Source organism: Erythranthe guttata, chromosome 4 (genome assembly GCF_056151865.1).
Source record: "Erythranthe guttata isolate IM_541 chromosome 4, IM_541, whole genome shotgun sequence".
Classification (NCBI taxonomy): Eukaryota; Viridiplantae; Streptophyta; class Magnoliopsida; order Lamiales; family Phrymaceae; genus Erythranthe; species Erythranthe guttata.
In genome coordinates, this window is record NC_142536.1 from 6,451,655 (window position 1) to 6,476,256 (window position 24,602).

General features: G+C 32.2%; 3 protein-coding genes across 4 annotated transcripts; 2 read left to right on the top strand and 1 right to left on the bottom strand.

Moving 5' to 3' along the window:
- The first annotated feature begins 615 nt into the window (after positions 1-615).
- On the top strand, positions 616-3,978 carry LOC105972197 (mitochondrial phosphate carrier protein 3, mitochondrial). Its single transcript, XM_012997134.2, has 6 exons — positions 616-1,064; positions 2,079-2,440; positions 2,831-2,874; positions 3,002-3,216; positions 3,387-3,511; positions 3,693-3,978. Exons 1-6 carry the CDS (start codon positions 750-752, stop codon positions 3,724-3,726), a joined length of 1,095 nt encoding a protein of 364 aa, XP_012852588.2. The 5' UTR covers positions 616-749; the 3' UTR covers positions 3,727-3,978.
- Positions 3,979-8,191: 4,213 nt separating this feature from the next.
- LOC105972195 (transcription factor bHLH137) lies at positions 8,192-9,994 on the top strand. 2 transcript variants are annotated; one of them, XM_012997133.2, is made up of 7 exons: positions 8,192-8,621; positions 8,727-8,825; positions 8,945-9,010; positions 9,129-9,197; positions 9,290-9,382; positions 9,605-9,715; positions 9,803-9,990. In XM_012997133.2, exons 1-7 carry the CDS (start codon positions 8,304-8,306, stop codon positions 9,893-9,895), a joined length of 849 nt encoding a protein of 282 aa, XP_012852587.2. In that variant the 5' UTR covers positions 8,192-8,303; the 3' UTR covers positions 9,896-9,990. The 2 variants fall into 2 exon arrangements, with proteins under 2 accessions (XP_012852587.2, XP_088673768.1); XM_088817642.1 differs by lacking the exon at positions 9,605-9,715 and having other exon boundaries at positions 9,803-9,994.
- An 8,172-nt stretch (positions 9,995-18,166) lies between these two features.
- On the bottom strand, positions 18,167-24,568 carry DET3 (vacuolar ATP synthase subunit C (VATC) / V-ATPase C subunit / vacuolar proton pump C subunit (DET3)). The gene is made up of 11 exons (XM_012997300.2): positions 24,286-24,568; positions 24,072-24,140; positions 23,821-23,948; positions 23,634-23,733; positions 21,849-21,916; positions 20,889-21,030; positions 20,519-20,635; positions 20,245-20,370; positions 19,354-19,437; positions 19,163-19,242; positions 18,167-18,599 (listed from the first exon to the last, which is right to left on the bottom strand). The coding sequence occupies exons 1-11, from the start codon at positions 24,403-24,405 to the stop codon at positions 18,503-18,505; spliced, it is 1,131 nt and encodes a 376-aa protein (XP_012852754.2). The 5' UTR covers positions 24,406-24,568; the 3' UTR covers positions 18,167-18,502.
- Positions 24,569-24,602: the final 34 nt, after the last annotated feature.

Genomic DNA, 24,602 nt, shown 5'->3' on the forward strand with positions numbered 1-24,602 from the left:
TTGGGTAGGTAATTGACCGATCATTGTCCGACCCGATCTATATCCAACCCTAAATATATGTATATGATTGACTATGAATTCTTTCATATAAAAATTCGTTCAGAAGTGTAGTTACGTGTCAAAGAATTCAAGCATAATTAACTTATAATTTCAAACAAGGAAATAAAAAGAGGTCATTGCAGCTTAACGAACAAGAATATTTTAATTTAAATTTGGTTCGTAATCACGCTAACAAATCGAGTTTTTAGCAAAGATTTTGCATCGATTCAATTGCTTGCTTGTCAAGCACAAACGTCAGCTCGATGAAAGTTCAAACAAGCTTGATGTATTCGACATGGCTTGATTCGTTGACGATACTAACTTGAATTATACATATAAATTTATAGAGATGATTGAAATAATAGAATAAGGTGGACCAATTCAAAACAAGTCAACCAAAATATAAATAAATAAATAAAAGTAATTAAAAGAGTCGTGTACCCGTTTCTAATTGGAAGTCAAGTTTGGCCAAACAAGCCAACCATCCCAAGTATTAGGAATTTTCCACAAAACAAAAAGTACTATTTCCAATTTAATTAATTAATTAGAAAATAAACCTTACAAATTGGCGCGAGACAGAGCATATTATATATGTATACATCAATTTTCCGACCACCTCCCATTTTTCCTCGTACCTCCTCTTCTTCTTCTTCTTCTTCTCTACTTTCTTGAAGAAAATTAAACTTCATTTTTCTTTTCGATCAAGAATAATGGGTTTTTCTTATGATCATAACCCATCGCGGCGATCTTTGATTCCGAGATTCCTTTACAGTACTTCAAAAATGGCGAATATGGAGCCGAACACGACGGCGGCGGCCATCAATATTAATCCATCAGGGTCGCCGCCGCCGCCGTCCACGGCTGCTGGGATCAAGCGGAATTTCTTGATCCCAGCGCCGAAAGAGGGTGGAATAGAGATGTACTCGCCGGCGTTCTATGCGACCTGCACCGCCGGAGGGATACTGAGTTGTGGGCCCACTCACACCGCCGTGACACCACTCGATGTTCTCAAGTGCAACATGCAGGTTTAAATTGTACCTCAAATCTTTTTTTTTTCTTTCATTTGATTCATGCTCTTATTTTAACTTTTTAAGCTACTTTTGAGTCATCATCATGAATTTATTAAGCTATTTCGCAATCTGTCACTCCATTCATTTCAAAACAAACTTTACGTTTTGAATTGGTGCGCATATATTAAAAAAACTGATAAAATATATATGGGTGTTAGAAAAAATACAGGATATGACTAAAATATCCTTTTCATAAATTTATTTTTCACTAAGTATCTCTTAATTAATTACATGCTAAGGGCGAAATTGAGAAAATTATAATTAATGAATCATTGATATTTTAAAGTGACGATAATATGACACAAGAAAAGTTGCTACTGACAAATAATTTGAAATATAGAGTATGGGTACTTACGAATCTATTAACATGGAATTATCGATACTTTAAAACAATCGCTCAAATTCAAATAATTCCGTCCAACATATATATGGGTAAAATTAATATTACTAAGATGGTATTATGATTTATGGGATCATTTTTGCCTTAGGCTTATGTACTATTGTGGTGTTTGCAAAAACTTTTGAAAAGTGATTATGAAATTTCTTTTGGCTCAAAATCACATTTGAAGTGTATGCAAGGCTAATTTTTGCTTCTACATTGTTAAAATAAGGTGTTTTAAGCTAACATACAAAAACACCTCTAACGCAACTTTTCTTAAAATAAGTTGCTAAAAGTTTATTTCTTCAGAAATAACTAACATAACTCACAATTACTAATGATGACTAATTTCTGCTTTTTAAAAACTTCTCCAAACACCACCTACGTATGTTATTGTAACTTGTAAGCACGTAGAATGAGCTATTTTGTTAAATCATTATAAATATATGTCGACTGCAAGTCGTATATTTACAATTTCAGGGGATCGTATTGGATGAGTAAAATATAAATTTTGTCGGATTTTATCCGTTAAAACTTAATTAAGTTGCAAATACTTAGATTCAGTTCGAGTGTTGCTTTAATTTATGTAGATCGATCCTGCAAAGTACAAGAGCGTGGGCTCCGGTTTCGGTACCCTGCTCAAAGAGCAAGGTGTCAAAGGTTTCTTCAAGGGGTGGGCCCCGACATTGGTCGGATACAGTGCCCAGGGAGCGTACAAATACGGGCTATACGAGTACTTCAAGAAACGCTACTCCGATATTGCGGGCCCCGAGTATGCGGCCAAATACAAGACGTTAATTTATCTAGCAGGATCCGCTTCGTCTGAGTTTGTTGCGGATATTGCACTCTGCCCTTTTGAGGCCGTTAAGGTTCGTGTCCAAACGCAACCTGGATTCGCTCGGGGCTTGTCGGACGGGTTTCCTAAGTTGATCAAGGCTGAAGGTGTTTCAGGGTAATTAATTAATATTTTGCATGTTACTTGCTTGCTAATATATTTATAGTTTATTGCATTCAGCATCCTTGTGTTTACTCTAATTATATTTAAAAAAAAAAATCTCGTATTATAGATATTTATTAGCAAAAACCCGCCTATGATGCAATTTTTTTTTTCCAGCGAACCAGCCCATAAAACTCACTGTTTAGGGGGTCGCGTGCTAAAAAAATGCACGATAGGGTTTTTTTCACCGGTATTTATAACATGGGGCATTTTTTAGCAATTTGATATTGCACTAGGGTGTTAAATGCAATAAACTCAATATATTTATGTATGTTTGGTTTTATTCAATTTGTTGGATTTTCTATAGAGATTTTGATTGAAATATGTTATAAACAATTTTTGCAGGCTTTACAAAGGGATAGTTCCACTTTGGGGACGGCAAATTCCGTGTAAGTCCGACTGAATTTAGGGACGAAAATCGGAACGGGATTTTTCGTTACGAAAGTTTACCGCTTCGGAACATATTTTTTGCTTCATTACAATTTTTAAAATCTCTATACATTGGTTTGTTTACAGATACAATGATGAAGTTTGCGACGTTTGAGAACATTGTCGAAGGCATATACAAGTACGCAATCCCAACTCCGAAAGAGCAATGCAGCGTACCGTTACAGATCGGTGTTAGTTTCTCCGGTGGATACGTTGCCGGCATACTGTGCGCAGTTATCTCGCACCCCGCTGATAACTTGGTCTCTTTCCTCAACAATGCAAAGGGAGCCACACTTGGCGATGTGAGTAGTCATATTATAATTAACCTCGATAATTCAATATTCGATTAATTAATTAATTAATAACCCCTCGTTTTTAATCTTTATCTTAACTTATACTATAAAAATTACTACAAAATAATTTATAGAGGTTGAACTGTATATATTGACTTTCTTCAATCGTGTGTTAAAAGGCCGTGAACAAGCTAGGGTTATGGGGTTTGTGTACTCGGGGACTCCCTCTCCGAATCGTCATGGTCGGGACTCTTACGGGAGCACAATGGGGCATTTACGATTCATTCAAAGTTTTTTTCGGGCTGTAAGTCTTCCTTCTCCACACTAAAATATCTTCTTGATCTTTTCGGTCTATTTTACAATTCATAAATAAATTAAAAAAAAAAAAAAAAAACTCGATAAATTCGTTTTTCTTGGCGGGCGAATTCGCATCTCTTTCGATCCGACAAACTTTATATAATTTTTTTTTCTTCCGATTTTTGTAGGCCAACAACTGGTGGTGCTCCTGCAACAAAGTGAACAAAATAAAAGTAACATAAAAAACATAAAGAGGTTTGTGCTATAGAATTATTCAAATGTGTTGGTAGTTTAATTTTGTTCTTCCCCCAGAATTTGGTTTTATTAATTATTGAATTAGACATGTTATGGAGAAATTAGTTTTGTACAAGGTTTTAATATTTTTTTTTATTAACTAAATAAACAGTTAATCAGATTAATTAATGGGCAGTTAATATAATAAAATACAAAATTAATCGAAATTATGCAACCAAACAAGGCCTGTGAGTATTATTCTATTTGGGCTGATTACGAAATGTGAATGAGTTTGGTTTTAATCTTGGGCCTTTAATTTCAAACATGTCCGAAGATATTAGAATCATTTATTTTTTGGTAAATTACAACCAACCCCTTGAGGTATGGTCAATTTACGAAAAAACCCCTTTTGTTTGGATAATTACATTTACCCCTCAACTATGATTTTTTCTTACACCTCCACCCTTATGGTGTCAAATTCAACATAATCATCTAAGTTAATTTCATGGAATGTGCTATAGTTTGAACTCGTTTTTTTTTTTTTGTAAAAATACAGTTTCTGATGCACCACAATCTGATATATACAAGCCAAAACCACATATTATGATCATCTTGCTTCAAAATGTAGAGTTCGAATGGGATAAAACGGGTACAAAAGTAATAATATTCCATATAATCTTAAAGTTTTCCCTAAATTTGAAACCGCAAGAGTGGACATGTAACAATATTTATAGTTGAGGGGTGATTGTAAGTACCCAAATAGTAGGGCGATTTTCGTAATTTAACCATACCTCAGGGGTGGTTGTAATTTACCATTTTTTTTTTCCTTTAGAACTAAAATACATAAACTTATAATATACAGTTTTATTCATTATAAAATCTTGGGCAAATTACGGCCACCCCTGAGGTACGGCCAAATTAAGAAAAAAAACCTCTTGTTTGGGTAATTACAGCCATCCCCTTCTTTTAATTGCAGCCACCCCCTTGTTTCAGTTAATTACCGAAACAAATCGTATATTTAGTTCGGTAAACGGTATGAAATGTTGGCATACCGAAATTTCGATTCGGTTTTACCGAATTAACATCCCTAAATTTACCACTCGAGGAGTCTTTTCGTAAGATAATACATAGTTGATGGGGTGGCTGTAATTACTCAAACAGGAGGGGGGTTTTCGTAATTTGACCATAACTCAGGGGTGGCCGTAATTTGCCCTAAAATCTTGGTGATATCATGAATTTTTTTTTTCTTCCAATCTTCGTGAAATTATTAAGATGGGTGGATATCGTGAAATTATTAAGATGGGTGGATATCCAGTAAATATATATATATATGTGTTATTATGTATAGATCAATGGTGCAAGATTATCCGTCAAGTACTATATGCATAGGATGGTTACCAGTAATCCTTTTTATTCCAAATTTTGAATTTCTGGATTTCCAATTGTGTCCAAAATATTATTCAGATCGCAATTGAATTTAATATGATATTTCGATTTTAGATTCAATTTAATTTTCAAGAATCATTCCAAAAATTTCAATTTACTCCATTCGATTCACGTGTTATAAAAGAAAAAAAAATAAAAAACATAGATTTGTACAACAAGGAGTATCTTTGAAGCATTGAAAATAATTATTTGTGGTGGAATATATTGTCCTTGTCCTAATAATCCATTCCCCTAAATCGTACAAACTGTGGTCCTTAATGATTCACTGAATTAGAATAGAAGGAAACAAAGAAGAAAATAAGAGACATCTTAATAGCACACACAAACACGAACACGTGTTTGTGTGTGTAAAACTCAATGAGAGGTAGCGGTGAGCAAATTGGATTCATTAACTAGTTGAACTCGTTAAATCCGAGAAAAATCGTCCCACTGGAACCGTACGAATAGATTCAGCAATAGGATCGAGTTATGAAATGGAGAAAATTCGCAGGTCTATTCAATTTTTCTAAAACCTCGTGAAGTCCATCCCTCCACGCCATACAAAACGAGATCGTTTGGTTTTAGTTTATGTAGTATAATAAATTAATAATATATAATACATAATAAAATGTCTCTTGTATGTCAAAACTTTATATCTATAACAACGACGTCGTCACGTTTTGTCTATAGTTTTATTTATTTAGTTTTTATTCTTGTCTTATACGTTTTGAATTTAGTTACCCTTTTAAATGGATTTATGGTTAAAACTTGTATTAATTTTGATTTGCTCTTGACATTTATAATCGATGTTATTCAACGTTGGTTTCAATTTAAGATTTTACGCTCTTTATTTTAATTTCCAAATAGTTTCGTGTAAACCTTATAAATCCTTAAAAAAATATATACATGCTTTAAATAATATCGGGTTTTGACCCGTGTAGGTTGGGTTCCACTACGAACTCGTCATGGACCTGCCTATGTTGAACCCGTTGAAAACCCACAAATTTGATTTCTTAAAACCAAAAAACTATAATTCAACAAGACGAAGATGAGTTATGCCAGAAATCGCGGATTTACAACCCGCGGACACCCATCGAAACATAGGAATGTATATATGGTATTTTGTGTGTAAACCTCATGGCTGAAATTGTTTAGGAATTCAACAGCTCCCTGAATTATTTCAGATTTATGATTATATTATGTAATGAAATAAAATAATTACGATGGCCCAAAATCTTAATTTTGTATATAAGAAATAAGAAAAATATTATAATTAATGACCAACTTCATGAAAAACAAGATAAAGGGGCCCCTACCCCCTTTTTTTAAAAAGAAAATGGTACCTCAAAGCCACATTAAAGTTTAAAACAGGACTTGTGCATAATATTATGATGAGTTTAGATTCATTGAATTAATTATCATGCACGCAATTTTCATTACAAATATGTTTTTACACATCATTTGGACAAATTATTGTAATTTATTAGCACCAATTTGTCTTTCCGTTGTCAATCAGAAACCCATTGATAAGGATATATTAAAATTAAGGGGCATGCTAAATACCACACTAAAATTTACCAAATCCCACACATAAAAATAAAAAAAATTATCTGATCTCTTCTCATATTCTCTCTAAAATGATTTTATCATAAGTTACTCAAAATTCATAATTTTTTACGTGAATAATCATAAAACTTGAGTTCCGTTTTTATTTAATATTCATTCGATTTCATAAAGTCTTTTTAATTATTCAAATTAATATCAATTCGATTTTTTTCCTCAAATTCCAACTTAATTTTAGTTTGAACATGCAATTTTTTTTGTCAAAATCGAACTTGGAATCCTAAGGACGTTTTTAGTGTATGATTTTGTGAAAAAAATAGGGAAAAAGAAGAAGGGTTGGGAGGGAGAAGAGAATATTTTAGAGAAATAAATATTTTTAGTTACGTGCATGATTTAGTAAAATTAGTGTGGGATTTAGCATTCCAGTAAAATTAAACTTAAAGTTCTTTCCAAGCTTATATTAAAATTATTTTAATAAAAAGTAATAATATTTTTTTCATTGAAGTGAATGCATATATATAAATTCAATTTGAATCTGATTTATACTGGAGCCCAGAATAATATATGAGTAGAGTTTGAGCATACAATTCAAAAAACATAAAAACTAAACAAAATATCAAAATTCAAAAATCCAATTCTAATCTTTTCACTCTTTCTGAAAATAAAATTATTTTTTTCAAAGACTTTACCCAAGGAAATTCAAAAGTTTATCTCTCCTACGAACATGATTTGAATGATTTGACTGCTACAGTACAAAAATATTTATATAAAATACAAATCAAAATCACTTTACTTTCAAATTGTGTTTTGCCGATATATACAGTTTTCAACACTTTTTAGACATGATTTTATAAATTGTCCCGCAAGGGATGATCCAGCGGTTGGAGCAAGTGAGTCTTTGTCAATTGCTCCAGATTCGAATTCCCTTGCCAACGGTTGTTAGGTCAAGCTTGTCACACATGGTTAACCTAGTGTGATTTACATCTTTCGTATGATTTACAAGCTATTATACGAGAGTGTCAGTTTACCCAATGCACCTAATATGGTTGGGTGCGAGTTCCTTAATTACCAAAAGAATAAAATAAAATAAAAAACATTACTTTTATTTCAAATTCTTCGCGAGAACATCTTTCCTACCAAAAAATGGAAACGCAAACCCAAAAGTGTTTAAAACATAGCCAAAGCGCACAAGTGCGACTCAAACAAAAAACATATTGTGATTAAACAGTTTAAATTAGGGTTGTAAATAAGCCGAACAACTAAGAATTAGCTCGGATCAATTCGTCAAAAAGCTCGAACTCATGGAATTCGAGTTCGAATTCGGTCTTTTATGGTACCGGCTCACCGAGCTCACAAGCTGGCTCAGCTCGTTTATACTCCTAATCTACGATTTTAGCACACACTCCCTCTCATGTTTATATATATATATATAAACCCAACACCAGCTGATCTTGAGAGAGTGCCAAACACACCCTCAATTAATTCTCAAGAATCTCTCTTCCATATATCAAATTAATTCCTTCCAACCCAATTTCTTCTTAATTACCAAATTCCAAAGCATCATCAAGAAAAATAAAATGGCAGCCTTTTCATCATCATCAACATCATCAGAGCAGTACCCTTTTCATCATCAGCTCACTGATCATTCGTCATCATCATCACCAATTTTCCTGCCAAATAATCCCACCATTATTAATAATAATAATATGTTTGCCCTTTCGGATTATATTCAACCAAACAACGCCTTATCATCCTTTGGTAATAACAACAACAAAAATAATAATAATAATAATAATAATAACAACAACAAACACATTCCAAATCCAATCCCCATGAACAAGAAGAGGAAATCATCATCCAAACAGACCTCTTCTCCAAATTCTGCTCACTCCAAGGTTCTTTTTTTTTTTTTTTTTTTTTTAAATAATTATTATTTTTATTACTATACTGAATATTTCAAGATTTTAATTTAATGTTTTTACTTGATATGTAATGTGAAGAAGCAAAAGAAAAAAATTGAAGAAGAAGAAAAGAAAGGATATATTCATGTGAGGGCTAGGAGGGGCCAAGCCACTGATAGACACAGCCTTGCTGAGAGGGTATTTTTGTTTTTATTTTTATTTATATATACTAATTAATTATTAATATATTTATATATTAACTAATTAACTAATTTTAATGATGTTTTTATTAACAAACATGATTAACTAAGTTTCAGGTGAGGAGGGAGAGAATAAGTGAGAGAATGAAGCTACTCCAATCCCTTGTCCCTGCTTGTCACAAGGTCAATTTCTAATTTCTAATTTTTTTTTTTTTTCTTTGAAACAATATTTTATTTATTTATTTACTTTTCTGACATATATATATTTATATATTTCATGTGGTTTTAATTTAATAAACAGGTAACAGGAAAGGCCCTCATGTTGGATGAAATAATTCACTATGTCCAATCACTCCAAAATCAAGTTGAGGTGATTATATTTTCATTATAATATTTCTCTTAATTATTATTTTTTAATTATTTTTATCTCATTTAATTTATTTTCTATAATTTATTTTGCAGTTTCTTTCAATGAAGCTTGCATCTGTTAATCCTCTATTCTATGACTTTGGGATGGACTTGGAATCTTCATTCATGGTTGGGCATATTCAACAGGTGCATAATTTTTCCACTTAATTCCAATATTCAAATATTATTTAATTAATTAATTTCCTTTTTTATTTACTTTAATTATATCAACATTTAAATTCCAATTTCGAATTCACAACATTAAAAAAAATTACGATTTAATTAAAACTGCGTTATTTAGAAACAATTTAAAATTTTCAATATAATTTTTTTTTTTAATTTGGGTGTTAATTAATTAATTGCATGCAGAATTTAACACCATTGCCAAGCATGAAAGAATGCATCATGGATAATTCTGTTAATTCTCTTCTGTTACAACAACCCCAAATTATTAATCCATTAAATAATTCTGTTTCCCAGGTAATTAATACATAATTATTTTATTTTTCCAAATTTTAAATATATAATAAAAATATTATAAAATAATTACTATATATTTATTTTCAGGGGCATAGACAGGTATTGTGGGAAGAGGAAGACCAAAGACAAAGAATTATTAATCAGACACAAAACTTCAACACCTTTTATTCATTACATTAATTAATTAATGTAGAAATCAGCATCTCAATATTCATTGTCTGTACTTAATTAGACATTTTATAAGATAAGATTATAATATTACCATGGTTAAAGTTTTTTGTAGTATAATGGTAGCTTAAATACTTATATGATAAGGATCTATTTAAATTGTATCCCAAATATTTTGAGTTCTCAGCCAATCTTGCTTCTCCATCTGTCAACATTTTCTTTCTTTCTCTATGATCAATATATTTTTTATAGGGTAAAACACAATTTACCCTTGTATAATACCCTATGTAACACTTAATCTCTCATACTATGAAAAATATATATACTTTTATATATATATATATATATATATATATATATATATATATATATATATATATATATATATATGGGAAATATGGAATATCCCTTCAACCGAGAAATATTTTTGTACTGAACTCAATTAACTTTAAAGACTTTTGTCTTCAAACAAATTTCATTCTAAATTAGTGAGACCCCCCTGAACTAGCGTGAGAAGACAAAAATACCCTCAACTACTATAGCCCCAAATCTAATTATTTGTTTCCGCCCACCTCTATCACTTTCTTCACACCTCTTTTCCATCTCTCCACCTAAATCCATCAACTCTCTCCGAAAAATCCGACATTCCTCCACCTGCACTGCCACCGCCCCCACCGACGCCTCATTCGTCTCCACAAAAATCTCTTTCTCTCTTCTTAGTTATCTCTCTCGATTTCTCTCTTTTTTTTTTCCAAATTTGTACGCCACTGTCGCCGCTCGTTAGCACCATCGACGCCGCCTCCTTTGAGAAGGGTACTGCATATTTCCTCTTTTTTTAATTGGCCAATTTAATTTTCGAATCTGAAACTATATGTTCGCATGAATTTTTTTTTATATAATAATATTAACTCGATCCAAAATTCTCTTGTTCTTAAGATGCATTGGTTGTTCTAAAATGCAAGGACAAAACATCAAGAAGAGCACCAAGTTTCAGGCAAGAACTGAAAATCAAACAGTGTTCAGTCAAAACTAACTTTCTATAGTCATATTCGAATATGACTATAGTCTTGTTATTTTTTTTTTATTCTCTAGATCTGAACATACAGTTTCAGATTTGAGCAGCAACAGTAATATGACTATAGTTCTATTCGAATATGACTATTTTCTAAATATGACTGTAGTCATATTCGAATATGTTTTATCTTCTTGCTTTTAGTTGACTTGTAATAACAATATTCAAATTGTGATTTTTTGTGTGGATGTTGATTGGATTATTTTCGTAAATAAATAGGCCAATCTTGGGTTTTCTTTTGTAATTTGGTGAACATGACTGTACTACACTATATAATAAGAATTTTTAAGTTGAAATTGTAAAAAAAACAATATAAAGAAAGAATATGACTACAATTCATATAGTCACATATAGTCGTCATATTAGACTATAGTCATATTCAACTATCGTCATATTCGGCGTAGTAAACTTATCGGGAAAAAAAACCAATTTTACGTTTGAAAAGAATTAAAAAAAAATATTTATTAAAAAAATAAAAAAAAATGAAAAATAAAAAATAAAATAAAACCATACGCGTGCAAAGTTTGATCAGTGCATTTTGATTTTTCATGTGGCGAAGCAGATTTTTTTATTTTTTTTTAATTTGTTGGCTGATTTTACGGAGCCGGGATATTGAGCAGATTTTTAATTTTATTTTTAATTTGTTGGCTGATTTTATGGAGCTGGGATATCAAGTGGGAAAAAATCCCAATTATATCGGTATTATTAATGAAAGCGGGAAACGTGAAATTATTTGGTAAGAGATTTATAATTTCAGAAGGATAGTATTGGAATTAAAATTTCTAGAAGTATCAAAAATGAAGATTTAAGGATTGGACATATCACTATTTATTGTTCATCTGAGGGATTTTATTGCTAGTATAAAAAAGGATCTCTTTGTAAGTTTTCAAACTTTGGAATGGGATAGAAATGAAACTAGTAAAAATCCCTTCTTTAGGATATTTAAAAAACACTTTTGTGATTTTCGAAATCTTTCTTATGAGTATTGACTAAATGTTTCGCTTCACTAAATGGCCGTGTCTAACCGTATCCGTTGTTTATTCAACCAAGTATTTCGTTAATTTTTCAAACTTTCAAAAGCTCGTGAAGTGCATGAATTCTAGACTACCTAAATGGACGCATCGTGCAATTAACACTTAAACTTCACAATTATCACATAACTAATTCACATATCATCATATAGACTAATTAAATAACCATTCATGTATCTCAATCACGCACACTGCACACACGCGGTGCACATACCTACACACAACATATACACACACATACAATGCAACCATCATCAACACATATATTAATTAGCCAAATCATGCTTGTAAGTTGTAAAGCAAAGGCACTTCTTTTCCAACATTTAATGAGTTTCTTATCACTTTTAGACATTTAACTCACCTCAATAAATTCCAACAACATATTAAACATGTTCCTTCTGTAAATTAAAGTGTATAATCCCATGATTCATCATTATAGCACACCATGCCAAGAAGTAACAATTAAATCAGAAAAACATCATAAATAACACATAATCATTTAATTTCGAAATAATAGTAAATGACTTCCAAAAATCCCCAAATTAAATTATAAGACTCTTAACTCCCTAAGTTCAAGATTGAAAAATTATTTTTCAGTTTTAAAAAATTTCGAATTTTTGATAAATAAAAATTTAGAAAATGTTTTTCTTGGCCAAAAATTGATTTCTTTCATAGATTCCAATAAATCATGAATCTTTCCCAAATGAAATTATTTACCACTAATACTTCCTGTAAAACAAAGTGTAAAACTAACTTGGAGCTGAAGATTTGATCCAAAAAATTCTAGATTTATACATGCAACCCACTAGAAGTTCAAAAATCCATTTTTCTTAGAAACCCTTTTGGAAATCCGAAATCTTTACTTAGTTTTACTTAGTAATTACTGGAAAACAAAGTTGAAAACTTACATAGAGCTGATCTTTCGAAAAATTGCAGATTTGGTCCCAAAGTTTCTAGATTCACTAGAAGTTCAAAAATCTATTTTTCTTGCAAAAATCTTGACAAATCCGAAATCTTTGAGACCTTAACCAAATAAAATTTTTATCAACTTATTATAAACATAAAATAGACATGCAAGAACAAGAAATTAAAGATTAACACAACTTTTCCATTTTCCCCAAAAAGCTCTAATTTTCGAAAATCTTTTGAGTCTTTTAGATAACCTTGAAAAATATCTTTAATAATATTGATACCTTCTAATTGCATCAAGAAATCGGAATTTCTTACCTTTATGGAATAAAAAATAAAAAAACTCAAGAAGGCTTCAAGAAATTCCACTATGATGGAGATGTGAGTTTTTATGGAGTTCTTGCAGGAACTCTAGAGATATGGCTATGGAGAGGATTTGAAGATGAAAATAGAACTTGAAATAATTGTAGTGGAAAGATGAAAATATGGATAATATTTATTGGTGGGCTATGGTGGTGTTTGTTTTGGCCGAGAGAATAAGAGCAGAGAGAGAGGGAGGAGCATTCTTCATATGCTTGGAGGTATGAATGATGGTGGGGATGTTACGGTGGTGGTAATAAAAGGAGATAGAAAGAGAATAGTCATTACTAATAGGAGATGTGTAGTGGACAAGTGTAGTGACTATGCCACACAAAAAGAGGAGGTGATAGTGCAAGAGGCATGCAAATATAATTCATTTGTACAAGAGGCATGCAAATATAATTCCTTTATTTATTTATTTATATATTTTAATTACCCCACTTGCATCATACACAGTTTATATATATACATATATTATGCATATGCATGTAAAGTATGTATGTATAGTACGTATGTATGCATATGTTTATATATGCTAGAGTAGGTTAGGTATTAACTAGATATAAATCACATAATCAATTAAATTCTAAAAATAAATAATTTCGTGTTTGCCCGCACGCCGTGAACTAGTAATTCATGGCTGTTTCACGTCACGCCATGAACTATTAATTCGTGGTTGTTTCGCATTTGGCCGCACGCCATGAACTCTTAATTCATGGTAGGTTTGCATTCGGCCGCACACTGTCTATTTGTAATTTCAATATTTGAATTTGACTATGTAATTATCATCACGAATATAAATAAAAGTAATATATATATATATATATATATATATATATATATATATATATATATATATATATATATATATATATATATATTAACTTGACTATTAATGAACTATAGTTCGATATTGTGAAGAAAAAAATTCACCACCTTATCTTTTATCAATTCTTTTGTATTGAAGGTTTTTTTTTTTTTTTTTTTTTTTTATCTCATTCTCTCGATATAGTTTATTTAAACCAGTCGTTTTTTTTCTTTCTATTTTTTTCCCTAATATACGGGCATTCACACATACAATATGTTTTTTTTTAATCTCATTCTCTCGATATAGTTTATTTAAACCGGTCGTTTTTTTTAATATACGTGTGAGGTTTTTTTTCTTTCTATTTTTTTTCCCTAATATACGGGCATTCACACATACAATATGTTATTTTTAATCTCATTCTCTCGATATAGTTTATTCCGACATTGACATAATAATTTGTTTAGGCCTAGAAGTGCTAAACAGCAAAATCTCACGAGGGAACTCACCCTTGCGTATTATGTTATTCTTAATCCTAATATTCTAAAAAGAAAGCAAGTATACAACATATTATAATCAAACTCATCATGGAAATAAAATAAACGATCTAGTTCCTTTATAAAAAAATGGACTATAACCAGGGGCGAGTCCAGCCCCTATCTAGGGTTGACTCAAGCCCCCTCAATTATAAATTCTTTCACTATATTTTACATATATTATTATTTAGCCCACCCAATTTTGTTTTAAAAACAGTAGCTTAATTCGATACTTCAATCGATGGAGCTCGACGCAATTTTTTTCCTTCAATTTTGTCACTTGTAGATCTCATTATCAAACTTCTCATAACAATAGCTGCACCATGAATGCTAGGTCGACAGTCAGGATCCGCACTGATACAACTCTTCAAAATAACAACAAGTTCGCTCAACTGATCTTCTGGAGCATTTATCTTCTCATCAATTATATCCTTGAAGCATTTGGCCTCTGCCCAGTCGAAGTTGTGTCTCTCTCCGATAATAAAAAGTCTGGTCAAACGCTTTTCTATCACTAATCAAGAAAATTGTTGGGCCCAAACCTTATTTGAAGATGGTTGAGCTTTCATAAATCGGACTTGTGGCCCAGTAGATGAATAAATTGTAGGCCCATTGGGCTGACCCAATTAGGCATATCAATAATATATTATATTATATTATTTCTTATCGAGACTTCAAATTAATTCAACCATCAACTATAATCTAAAAGGGAAGAATGCGGGAAATTTGAAGTCCTTTGAAATAGATTTAATTAAGCTTTCTTCCAATATATTTTATTGCAATGTGAATGAAATAAATACTTGGAAGAAAAAAATTCAATAGATGGGACAAACAATTGGGTTCGTGTCGAGAGACAAACAGCAAACTAACTCAATAGAAAATTAATTCATGTTTGTTTTGATAACATTGTTATGCATGTGTAATGTGTTGTGTGTGTGTATTTGTCATTTATGTACATGATATTTAAGTATGTCAATTTATTTATTAACCCATTGTATATATCATGCCCTCACAAGATGGCGGTTCATTTAGGTATAGGCAGTGGCGAATCCAGGTTTTTCGCCAAGGGGGTGCGAGATTGGACTAAAAATTTACGGGGCTTCGGGGGCAGCGCCCCTGATTTTTTTTTAATAAATAATATACACATAAAATAATAGGAATATGTAAAACTTCAAATATAAAAAGATCATTTATAAATCTTTGAGATAATTTAGAAAATATTTGTACACAAATTTGGTAAAAATGTTCGAAAAACTGTAAATTAATAATAGTTTCCGGTAGCAAAATGTGTATTTAAATAGTGGTACCATAAATATATATAAAAAAATAAGAATTTAAAGGTATATTTAAAATATAGTGCCATAAATATTTAAAAAAGTTATAAATATTACAAAAAAAAAAAAAAAAAGACCATGTAAATTGCACTATATGAGTTTTGAACTCTGTACCTCCCAAAAATGTACTTCAATGCTTTACCATACAAGCTAGAACAACATTACAACAAAAATACATATCGTAATAAATATACAGCATAAATGAATATGGAATATTTTTTTTTTAAAATCAAGGGTGTGCAGTTGCACACCCTAGAACCATAGTGGATCCGCCACTGGGTATAGGCCTGTGGGGCCGTGGCCCCCCACCGTTAGCGGTGGCAGCCGGTGGTGGCGGTATGGTGGTACATAAACATTGAGGCGTATTTTGTTGAACTATTAAATTCCCTTGTCTCCCTCAATTGTGTGCATATATATATATATATATATATATAGAGAGAGAGAGAGAGAGAGAGAGAGAGAGAGAGAGAGAGAGAGAGAGATAACAAGGTAGTGTCTATACTCTATCATGTGATGCATCTATGACCAAGGCAAAGGTTCTCCTAATCTAGTAAATTTGACTAGTGTTTTAACTCCAGTAAAATCTCTATAAATTAATATAGTTGGGATCAGCCAAAAATTATTAATTTAGTGAAATATTAATTTAATAATATACCTTTTAATATGTTGTCCTCAAGTTGGGATGGAAAATGTATTCTATAAACGAGATTATTAATTTATCGAACATTAATTCGTTGAGTATTCATTTATCGAAATTAGACTGCACTACTTGCTTCTTTCTCTTTCTTCAACTAATTATTATTTGGTTTTGTTTCTTTGATATGTTGAGGGAACGGATTCTTACCCTATGAATGAGCAAAAAAATAAATTTATATAAAAAATGATATGTAGTCAAAATAATATGTAAGTTATTTATGTGTCTTGGTGTAATTTTTATAAATCATGTTGAAAATTAAGTACGATTTAACAGCAGTTTATAGATCAACTCATCGAATGGTGATCAATGGCGAAGTTAAGATTTTATTTATGTGAAAATCTAACATATACTACAACTTTTTTAAGGGGTCAACAATATTAAACTACTCAAAAATTAACAATTTTTGTCATATAAAATATTAAATTTTGACAAGTGTAGTTGACCATGTTCTGCAGTTGAGAATTATACTTTTGGTTCATAATATTTGGCTCAATTTTGTTTTTCCTGATTGTTTTAAGGTGGACAAAATACACATTATATAATATCAATATACATTTGATCATTTCGTTTCATGTCCATTAGCAACTAACAGAAAAATGTCAAGTACAACGGACTCTGACTATAAATAAGTCTAAATTAGGGTAAAACAAGGGAGAATTGTACTTTTGGTCAATAATGTTTGGTCCAATTTCGTTTTTAGTCTATTTCGTTTCAAGGTGGCAAAATACACGGGTTTTTCTTCACTCAACATCCATGTGTAATGTCTAATTTCTGAAAAAAAATCCCTTGACAAAAAAATTAGGGAAGAACCCCCTATGAAATTTAGTCAAAGCCATAAATTCCCCTGTCACGTAGTCGTAGGTTATACAAGTGTATTTTTGTTTTCTAACTTGAAAACACTCAAATATTGTACCCGTCAAATAAATTTTCAGAAATTACGGATTCACACCCAAAATTTTGTAAGACCCAATTTTTTTTTTTTTTTTTTTAATTTTTTATTTTCAATTTAGTTCCTATTTTTTTCAAAAAAATCCTTTCTCCAATCATCCAAATCAACCAAAACTCGTCACCCAAAAACAGATTTCTTCTACCTTCTCTACCACACCTAATTCTCGCCGGGTTTATCAATGGATCGTTATAACTCGAAAACTCGGGTAAGCAAAACCCGAGAATTTCCTCGAAAATTTCTTCCAAAAATCGTCGCATTTGTATCCTCAACCACAAACCTGATCATCTCTACCAAAAAATGGGCAGTTGAGAAAAAGTTCCACGTAAACCCTCTCATTTCGATACATTTGAGAGCAAGCCAAGAATCGTGGAATGCCGTCGGGAGTGGTCGCTCGGGCACCAATCTAGACCACACCCCCATTAATCTCACACGTATATGTGCGAATATGTATAAAAAAAATTGCACAAATATACACGTGTATGATATAGTACGACCCTGATTTTTTTTATTTAGTATAGTTTATAAAACAAACCCTGCACTATCTAAAGGGGAATTCAGCCTCACAAATGAACAATACCACAATCAAGAAAATGTTGCACAAAAGAACAGTTTATTTTACTAAATAATAATAACATCTCAGTGATAATACAAACCAATTCCGTAGCTCTTCAACACAAACTCGACAACAAATGCTTCGGATTGTACTGCACACAAAGCAGAAGCCGGTAGAAAGACACGATAGAGAAAGGCAAAAACAAAATATACGCAAATGTTTTTACAAGCAGTGTATAAATAACTTCTTAAAAGAAGAAATGAATTGAATAATTTACTCTATAATACAAGTGTAGCAGAAACTCTCTCCTTTATTTGTGATGGCCATGAGAAAATAAGGCAAAATGGACAGATACACTAATTGCTTCAAAAGCTTATTAGACAAGATTGACGGTGAACGAGACATAAGGATGTGCATCCGAATCGCCTCCGAAACCACCCATCCCTACTTCATCCTCTCCTTTCCAGTATGTGCTGTAATTACACAAAGAAAACGAATTATATACAAAAATTATAGATTTCTCTTGTTAAATATTTGAAAAAAAACATTGTTTGTCTCGTTCGGGGACCATAAAAAAAAATCATTGAACACATGCTAAAATCATCAAAATCATGCAGAGGTTTATAGATGTCTCTTTCTTTTCGAACTTTTGGACAAAATAGATGAGGTGCTGTGCAATTTAAATTCAGTTCTTTCAACGAAAAATGAACAAGACAACAGTCAAAATGTGTCTAAATGAACTCGGAAAAAGGTATTTTGAATTTTTTTGAAACTCAAATTATGTCTAGGAGAAAATTGAGTTTAGAAGATGTTCAAAAAACGAATCGATGTTTGTTTGTATTTTGGTGAAAACATTTGCGACTTTAACAATCAAGATAGAAAATAGAAGTTTTCCCAAGAAAAAGTTGAAATCCAATTTGAAAAGCACAACTTCATAGAGCGAGAAGAAATTGAAAAGGGGGCCAATCGACCATAATGTCACAAGGAAATTAACGGAAATGAATTTAAAGCTCACAAGTGAGTAAAGGTAGCATACCTATTTGAACTTGTGCACAGTCCCTCAAGAATGGAGCGAACTTTTTTCTCGCTTTTCAGAGATGGTGCCAGTACAACAGACTGAAATAGAAAATTTATTTATAGGAGCATAGCAATTTTTAGTTGTAGCATGAATCAAATAAAGATAAAAAATTAAAGAAACATAAGTCATAGGGTTATGCAGTTGTTTACCAGAAACGATGGAGGCAGACCATATCGCAGAATGCTTTCACTAAAGACACGCACAGCACAGAAGTGCATCCATGAGCTGAAAACCTATGGAACAAATGACAGTCAACTCCTAGAGAATCACAATATTGACATGCCATGAATATGAGATAAACAGTTGAACTTTGAAACTTTTTTCTCTTTTTATGTTTTGGAGTATATTTTGATTTTTGAGTCTGTGTTGGTGTAAGGGGTATTATATAAATTGCTTTTGATGATGAAATTATACACAGGGCTATAGAATAGGTTCTACTTCCACAATAAAACTTTATTTCTACACATTAATTAAGTGAAATGTTAAGCTATAAGGCTATATTTAGGGCGGTGAATTAAATCTGGAAAAAGAAGCATCTCCAGACGTCTTCCGGTAATCTGTAACATCTAAAGGGAACAGAAATCGCCTACCCTAACAAAAGAAAAATTCTTACAAAGATAGACAAAAATCGCCTACCCTAAATTAGGCTCAAACTACCAGAGACAGATTCTAAACTTACATAAATATGTTCTAACAGGAAGAAGATAGTACGTACTTGGGCAATAGAGAATAGCACCCATCTAAAGTCCTTAGAAGGTATCATATGGTAATTTTCACATCCGATCAAATAAATTACAATATTACATCTCATCTTTAGTGCATCTGGTTGACTTTTATCTAAAGATACTTGAGGAGAAGAGATGATGTATCTTACATAAATATGATATGTAACACTAACAGCTCTAGTTACCATTCAACAACTTAGCAGACAACTTCTTGCACACTTGAAGACCAAAATAGTTCTCTATAATAATGTAGCACAACAGACACAAAAATGAGAAAACTAAATTTCAGCAACTAATAGGAGGAGAAGAAGATACCTCTCCGTAACTAGTATAGCACCATTGCAACAAAGAGTTTCGCAATGATTCCTGGTCTTGCATCAGCTTTTCAAGCTCCTGTTTCCTACTCTCTTGTGTTTCCGAATTATATTCGAAATCACGAATCTAAAGCACACAAAAATGAACATGTTATTAATGGGGAATTCCTCTTGATGCGCTAGTCATACATTCTCAATACCGGTAACATTTAGTGCAGCAAGATATTATTAGAAACAACACACAGATTGCACGATACTGAAAGATCACAACTCACTTGAAAACTTCTCTCGCGTGCCTTAGTTCTGAAATTGTCAGCATCACGAGTGAATAATGTTACAGTAAATAGAGCATATTCATTGTCCTCGTGGAGCTTCTTTGAGGATCTGGGGACCTAAAACAATAGTTTAATCAAAATGTGGGATTTGCTAACACAAAACATATTTAAAATAAGTAAGAAAATAACAATAGAAATTTAGAAGTTTAATGGCCATCAAACAAGCACAAAGCCAGTAATGGAGAAATATGGTTATTTATCCTTGGATTTCACACACTCAATAGGTTAATTTGGTGAATTAAATGATTAAATCGACGGGGAGCTTCCAAGAGTGTAATAATACTGCTTTTTAGCTATTAAATGTAATTACCACGAAAGTCGTAAGTGTCTCGTAGCTAGATAACCAGTCCTTCTGAGAATAACTTGGAACAACTGCTAGGAGGGTTGTCAAGTGTTCCGTAGTAATGATGTCCTGTGGCTTTACCATATTGGAAAGGTCACGAACAGCTAAGCTGCAATGAAAATTTATTTTGGATCAGTCAGACGCTCAAGATGCAAGTTACACTAGAATTTCAGTTGTAATTAAATATGGCGGTCTTTTAAGTGTTCAGTAACAATATTCCCACTTTCACCACCAACAAAGTCTACAATTCAATCCAAGCCCAAGAATATTTGCACTCACAACATGAAAGAGAGATCAGATTTGATTAATCATCCATAGATTTTTTCGGATGGGAAAATCAATATCACATTTCACCGCAAGTCCAATTGCTTATTCATAGTCACTTGAGCACAAGCTCAACTTGCAATACCGACTGAGTAAGGGATAGTTGAGAAGTTCCCAGTGTTGGATACCTAGTGTATTCCCCATATCCAAAGATTGTCACAGAGCACTTCTAGATATGATTCCATTTATTAGAAGTGCATTTCGAGTCTTGCAGGATAGATTCCACTGAACAACTAAACCTTTCAATCTTCAAACTATTTATCCTCCAATTGTAAGCAGAAAATTTTTTTATCCCAAAAAAGTTCCAAGTCGGTTTATAAAACAACTAACACCTGGTAAGACAAATAATAAATAGGACTCCTCCAACAAATCGTGCCAGTTGCAGCCTAAAAGTATACAGCTGATTGTATATTTCACTTGAAGGCAACATAATGTCGTATATACTTATTTGCTATCTACCATTATATGCAAAAAGAACCATGTACTCATTAAGAAACATGTATCATAGTTGATGAAGACATAACAGAGCAGCATTTGTATCCTGCTTGTACTAGTTGCCACAGTTCCGAATCAAGATCAGTAAGCTTCGGATAGATCACATACCTTCCAGCCTGCTTTCTACTTATGGTATTCAGTTGGCTACGGACATTGCCATACTCAGCAACACGAACCTGTCACACAAAATCCACCCAGCTGTCACATGCTTAGAAAAGGCTTTAACAAAATAGACTTAGTTATGAAATTCTTGTGTCTAGAACTACATTTAATTTATAAAGAGCAACAAAGGAAGGGTCGAAAATACTCGGTTAAGTTACATTACAATACAGAAGGTAATGCTAGACTGATAGATTTGTTGCTGTGACCAATAAACCCTTCAATAAATGATAAACACATACTTTTGCAGATCTTTACCTGGAATAATAAAACTAAGTGTCACCATAACAGCACTATTTCTGTGATTTGCAGGTTAGCCTATTCAATTTCCAATAAATGACTCCATCATACTTCTACTTTTGAAGCCTTAAAAGGTAAAGGTTACTGTTAGAGTAGGTCATCCATCATTCATCATAATTGGAAGTAGATGATCCCATGTCATCAGCTACTTTGAAAATGCTGATACTTTTTGACTGCTGAGCACTGAGCAGTCATACGAAAAGGATAATTGGTTCTATATTTTCAAAGTTAATAAAACTTGTTTGTCAACTTTGTCCACACTTTTGACCCATAGAACATCCGCTTAATTTTCTAATATCCAAAGTTACTAAAATGTAATGGCACATTGGAAGAAAACCTGCATCTTAACCCTAAATTTGAAATTGATTGGATTGTTTTAGCTGAGGAGAAGTATGAATTTCATTTAGCTGTTTTCTAACTGTGTGCTTCTTAACCAGAAAATGCATGATTAGTTATATGTATTGACAAAACAGATACACCATTTTTTTTTTTACTTTTTGTAATGGATTAAGAAAAAGTTAATATTAACCAATCTACAGAGGGTCCAACTGTTTGACACTTCAAGCTATTATTTTTACGCATTCGTAAAGCTTCAAATTTATCTATTACATAAGAGGAGTACGCTGCAGAGAATATTTGAGATGGAGACATAATCACTTTAATACTATAGTACTTCTTTACACTGCTTATGATATTTTGCAGTGCCATACAAAGAAGTACAGGGTGGTTTGAGAAGAGAGATTTTGGCTACGAAGAGTTGGTTATTTTATATTAAAGCTGAAAAGACTTAAGTTAAAGAAGATTGTTCCATCAGCTGTGAGAGTGTTTACACTTTCGAGCCTTTAGACCTAATTAAGAATGTACCAAATGGAAGAAATCAATTTTGCAGGGGTAAGAAAACATTAATGACTTAGGAACTTTAAGTCAAACACAGGATATAATTTAGAAGTCTGCTGGAAATCTGAGATTTAAGGAAAACCGAGATGTTACATGTGGATTACCATGGTACACAGTGAGAGTGAAAATCTTAGAAGACAAAAAAACTACGATGTTTTATCAAATTTAAACTTATGGAATAGCATGAGATTTGGGAAAATCATTAAACTTTTAGATAACAAACACAGTTATAGAAACATTGAGTGCGCCATGTTACATTTATCTTGTAGCATTCCACCCATACAATCAAAACAGGATTGAATGGTAAAAAGGAATGCAAACATGAGACATAAACACATCTGTATCAGGAAAAGTTATTCTAGACTTCTAGTGATGTTAGGATTTACACCACAACTCCAAGGCATAATTTACTTAAAAGACAATATTATATACGCTTTTCCACAATTATATATCAAAGAAGGGATTTTGACATTAGGAAAAACAAACAGTATCAAAAACCAATGTGAGCTGCAATCAACTTCAGATAAGCAAATGTACCTTGAGATCATCCTCAATTCTGGCGATTTGTACATGAATTCCGTCCACAGTCTCCTTAAGTGGCGACATTGTTGGATATTTCGCCTCATCCCACACAAACCTAAACGAATCATAAAATATTTGCCAAAATCAATTGCAACTCACGTTTAAAAATCAAGTTAAGACAATTCCAAGAAAGAACAATTACCTAGTGAGGTAAGAGTCAACAGGAACTCCATCAACAGTAAGGGAGCTACTAACAACTCCCGAGACCCTCTCCAATTCCTCAATCTGTCGTCTGATTTTGTGCGACACTCCTTCAATAAAGCTGTTTGCCTGCAACAGAAAGCACACAAATGTATTCACAAAAACATCCAACATCAATCAGATAAACAAATTCAGATCAAAAACCTAAATAATGTAAATAAAGTCAGTTTATAAAAAAATCAAACAACTCACCTTCGACAAATCATCGCTCAGAGACAACAGCGAATCCAGGGTGCCGACACGCAGATTCGGAATATTGAACTGCAAAATCGAATCAAATCCAAATCCAATATATATAAAATTAACTTTTTTTTTTTACTTGATTGGTAAAAAAAAAACAGAATTTCTGAAAGTAGATCTACTGTTTACAAGGAAAAAAAAACATGGACAGTGTAAATCAAATTACTCTGTAAAGAGGAGTGTCGAACGATTGTTTGGATATGGATTCCTGAAGGCGACTCCATAGAGAGGAGGCGGAGGTGCCTTGACCGACGGGGAGAGACGCCACCCAGTAACGAGTCGCCATTACAGCCAATTTCCGGTTGATCGAATCGAATAATTCTGCAGAAAAATTGAAATTTTCAGGAATTTGATTTTTCGTGGGAAATCGAAGATTGGACGAATGGGGTTCCCCTGCTGCTGATCTGATGAGAGTTTGTGTGCTTCCACCACTTCTATCAATTCTTTTATTTATATTATTATTTAATAATTAATTAATTTATG

Bases quoted from the DNA above. Each gene is read 5' to 3' on its own strand.
- LOC105972197 (XM_012997134.2), top strand. From the start codon at position 750: ATGGGTTTTTCTTATGATCATAACCCATCGCGGCGATCTTTGATTCCG. The intron at 2,441-2,830 runs GTAATTAATTAA...CAATTTTTGCAG, and splicing joins AAGGCTGAAGGTGTTTCAGG to GCTTTACAAAGGGATAGTTC. The intron at 2,875-3,001 runs GTAAGTCCGACT...GTTTGTTTACAG, and splicing joins TTGGGGACGGCAAATTCCGT to ATACAATGATGAAGTTTGCG.
- LOC105972195 (XM_012997133.2), top strand. From the start codon at position 8,304: ATGGCAGCCTTTTCATCATCATCAACATCATCAGAGCAGTACCCTTTT. The intron at 9,011-9,128 runs GTCAATTTCTAA...TTTAATAAACAG, and splicing joins TTGTCCCTGCTTGTCACAAG to GTAACAGGAAAGGCCCTCAT. The intron at 9,383-9,604 runs GTGCATAATTTT...AATTGCATGCAG, and splicing joins TGGTTGGGCATATTCAACAG to AATTTAACACCATTGCCAAG.
- DET3 (XM_012997300.2), bottom strand. From the start codon at position 24,405: ATGGCGACTCGTTACTGGGTGGCGTCTCTCCCCGTCGGTCAAGGCACC. The intron at 21,917-23,633 runs GTACATTTGCTT...TTTGTGTGACAG, and splicing joins GAATTGAGGATGATCTCAAG to GTTCGTGTTGCTGAGTATGG. The intron at 20,636-20,888 runs GTAATTACATTT...CTATTGTTTTAG, and splicing joins AGACACTTACGACTTTCGTG to GTCCCCAGATCCTCAAAGAA.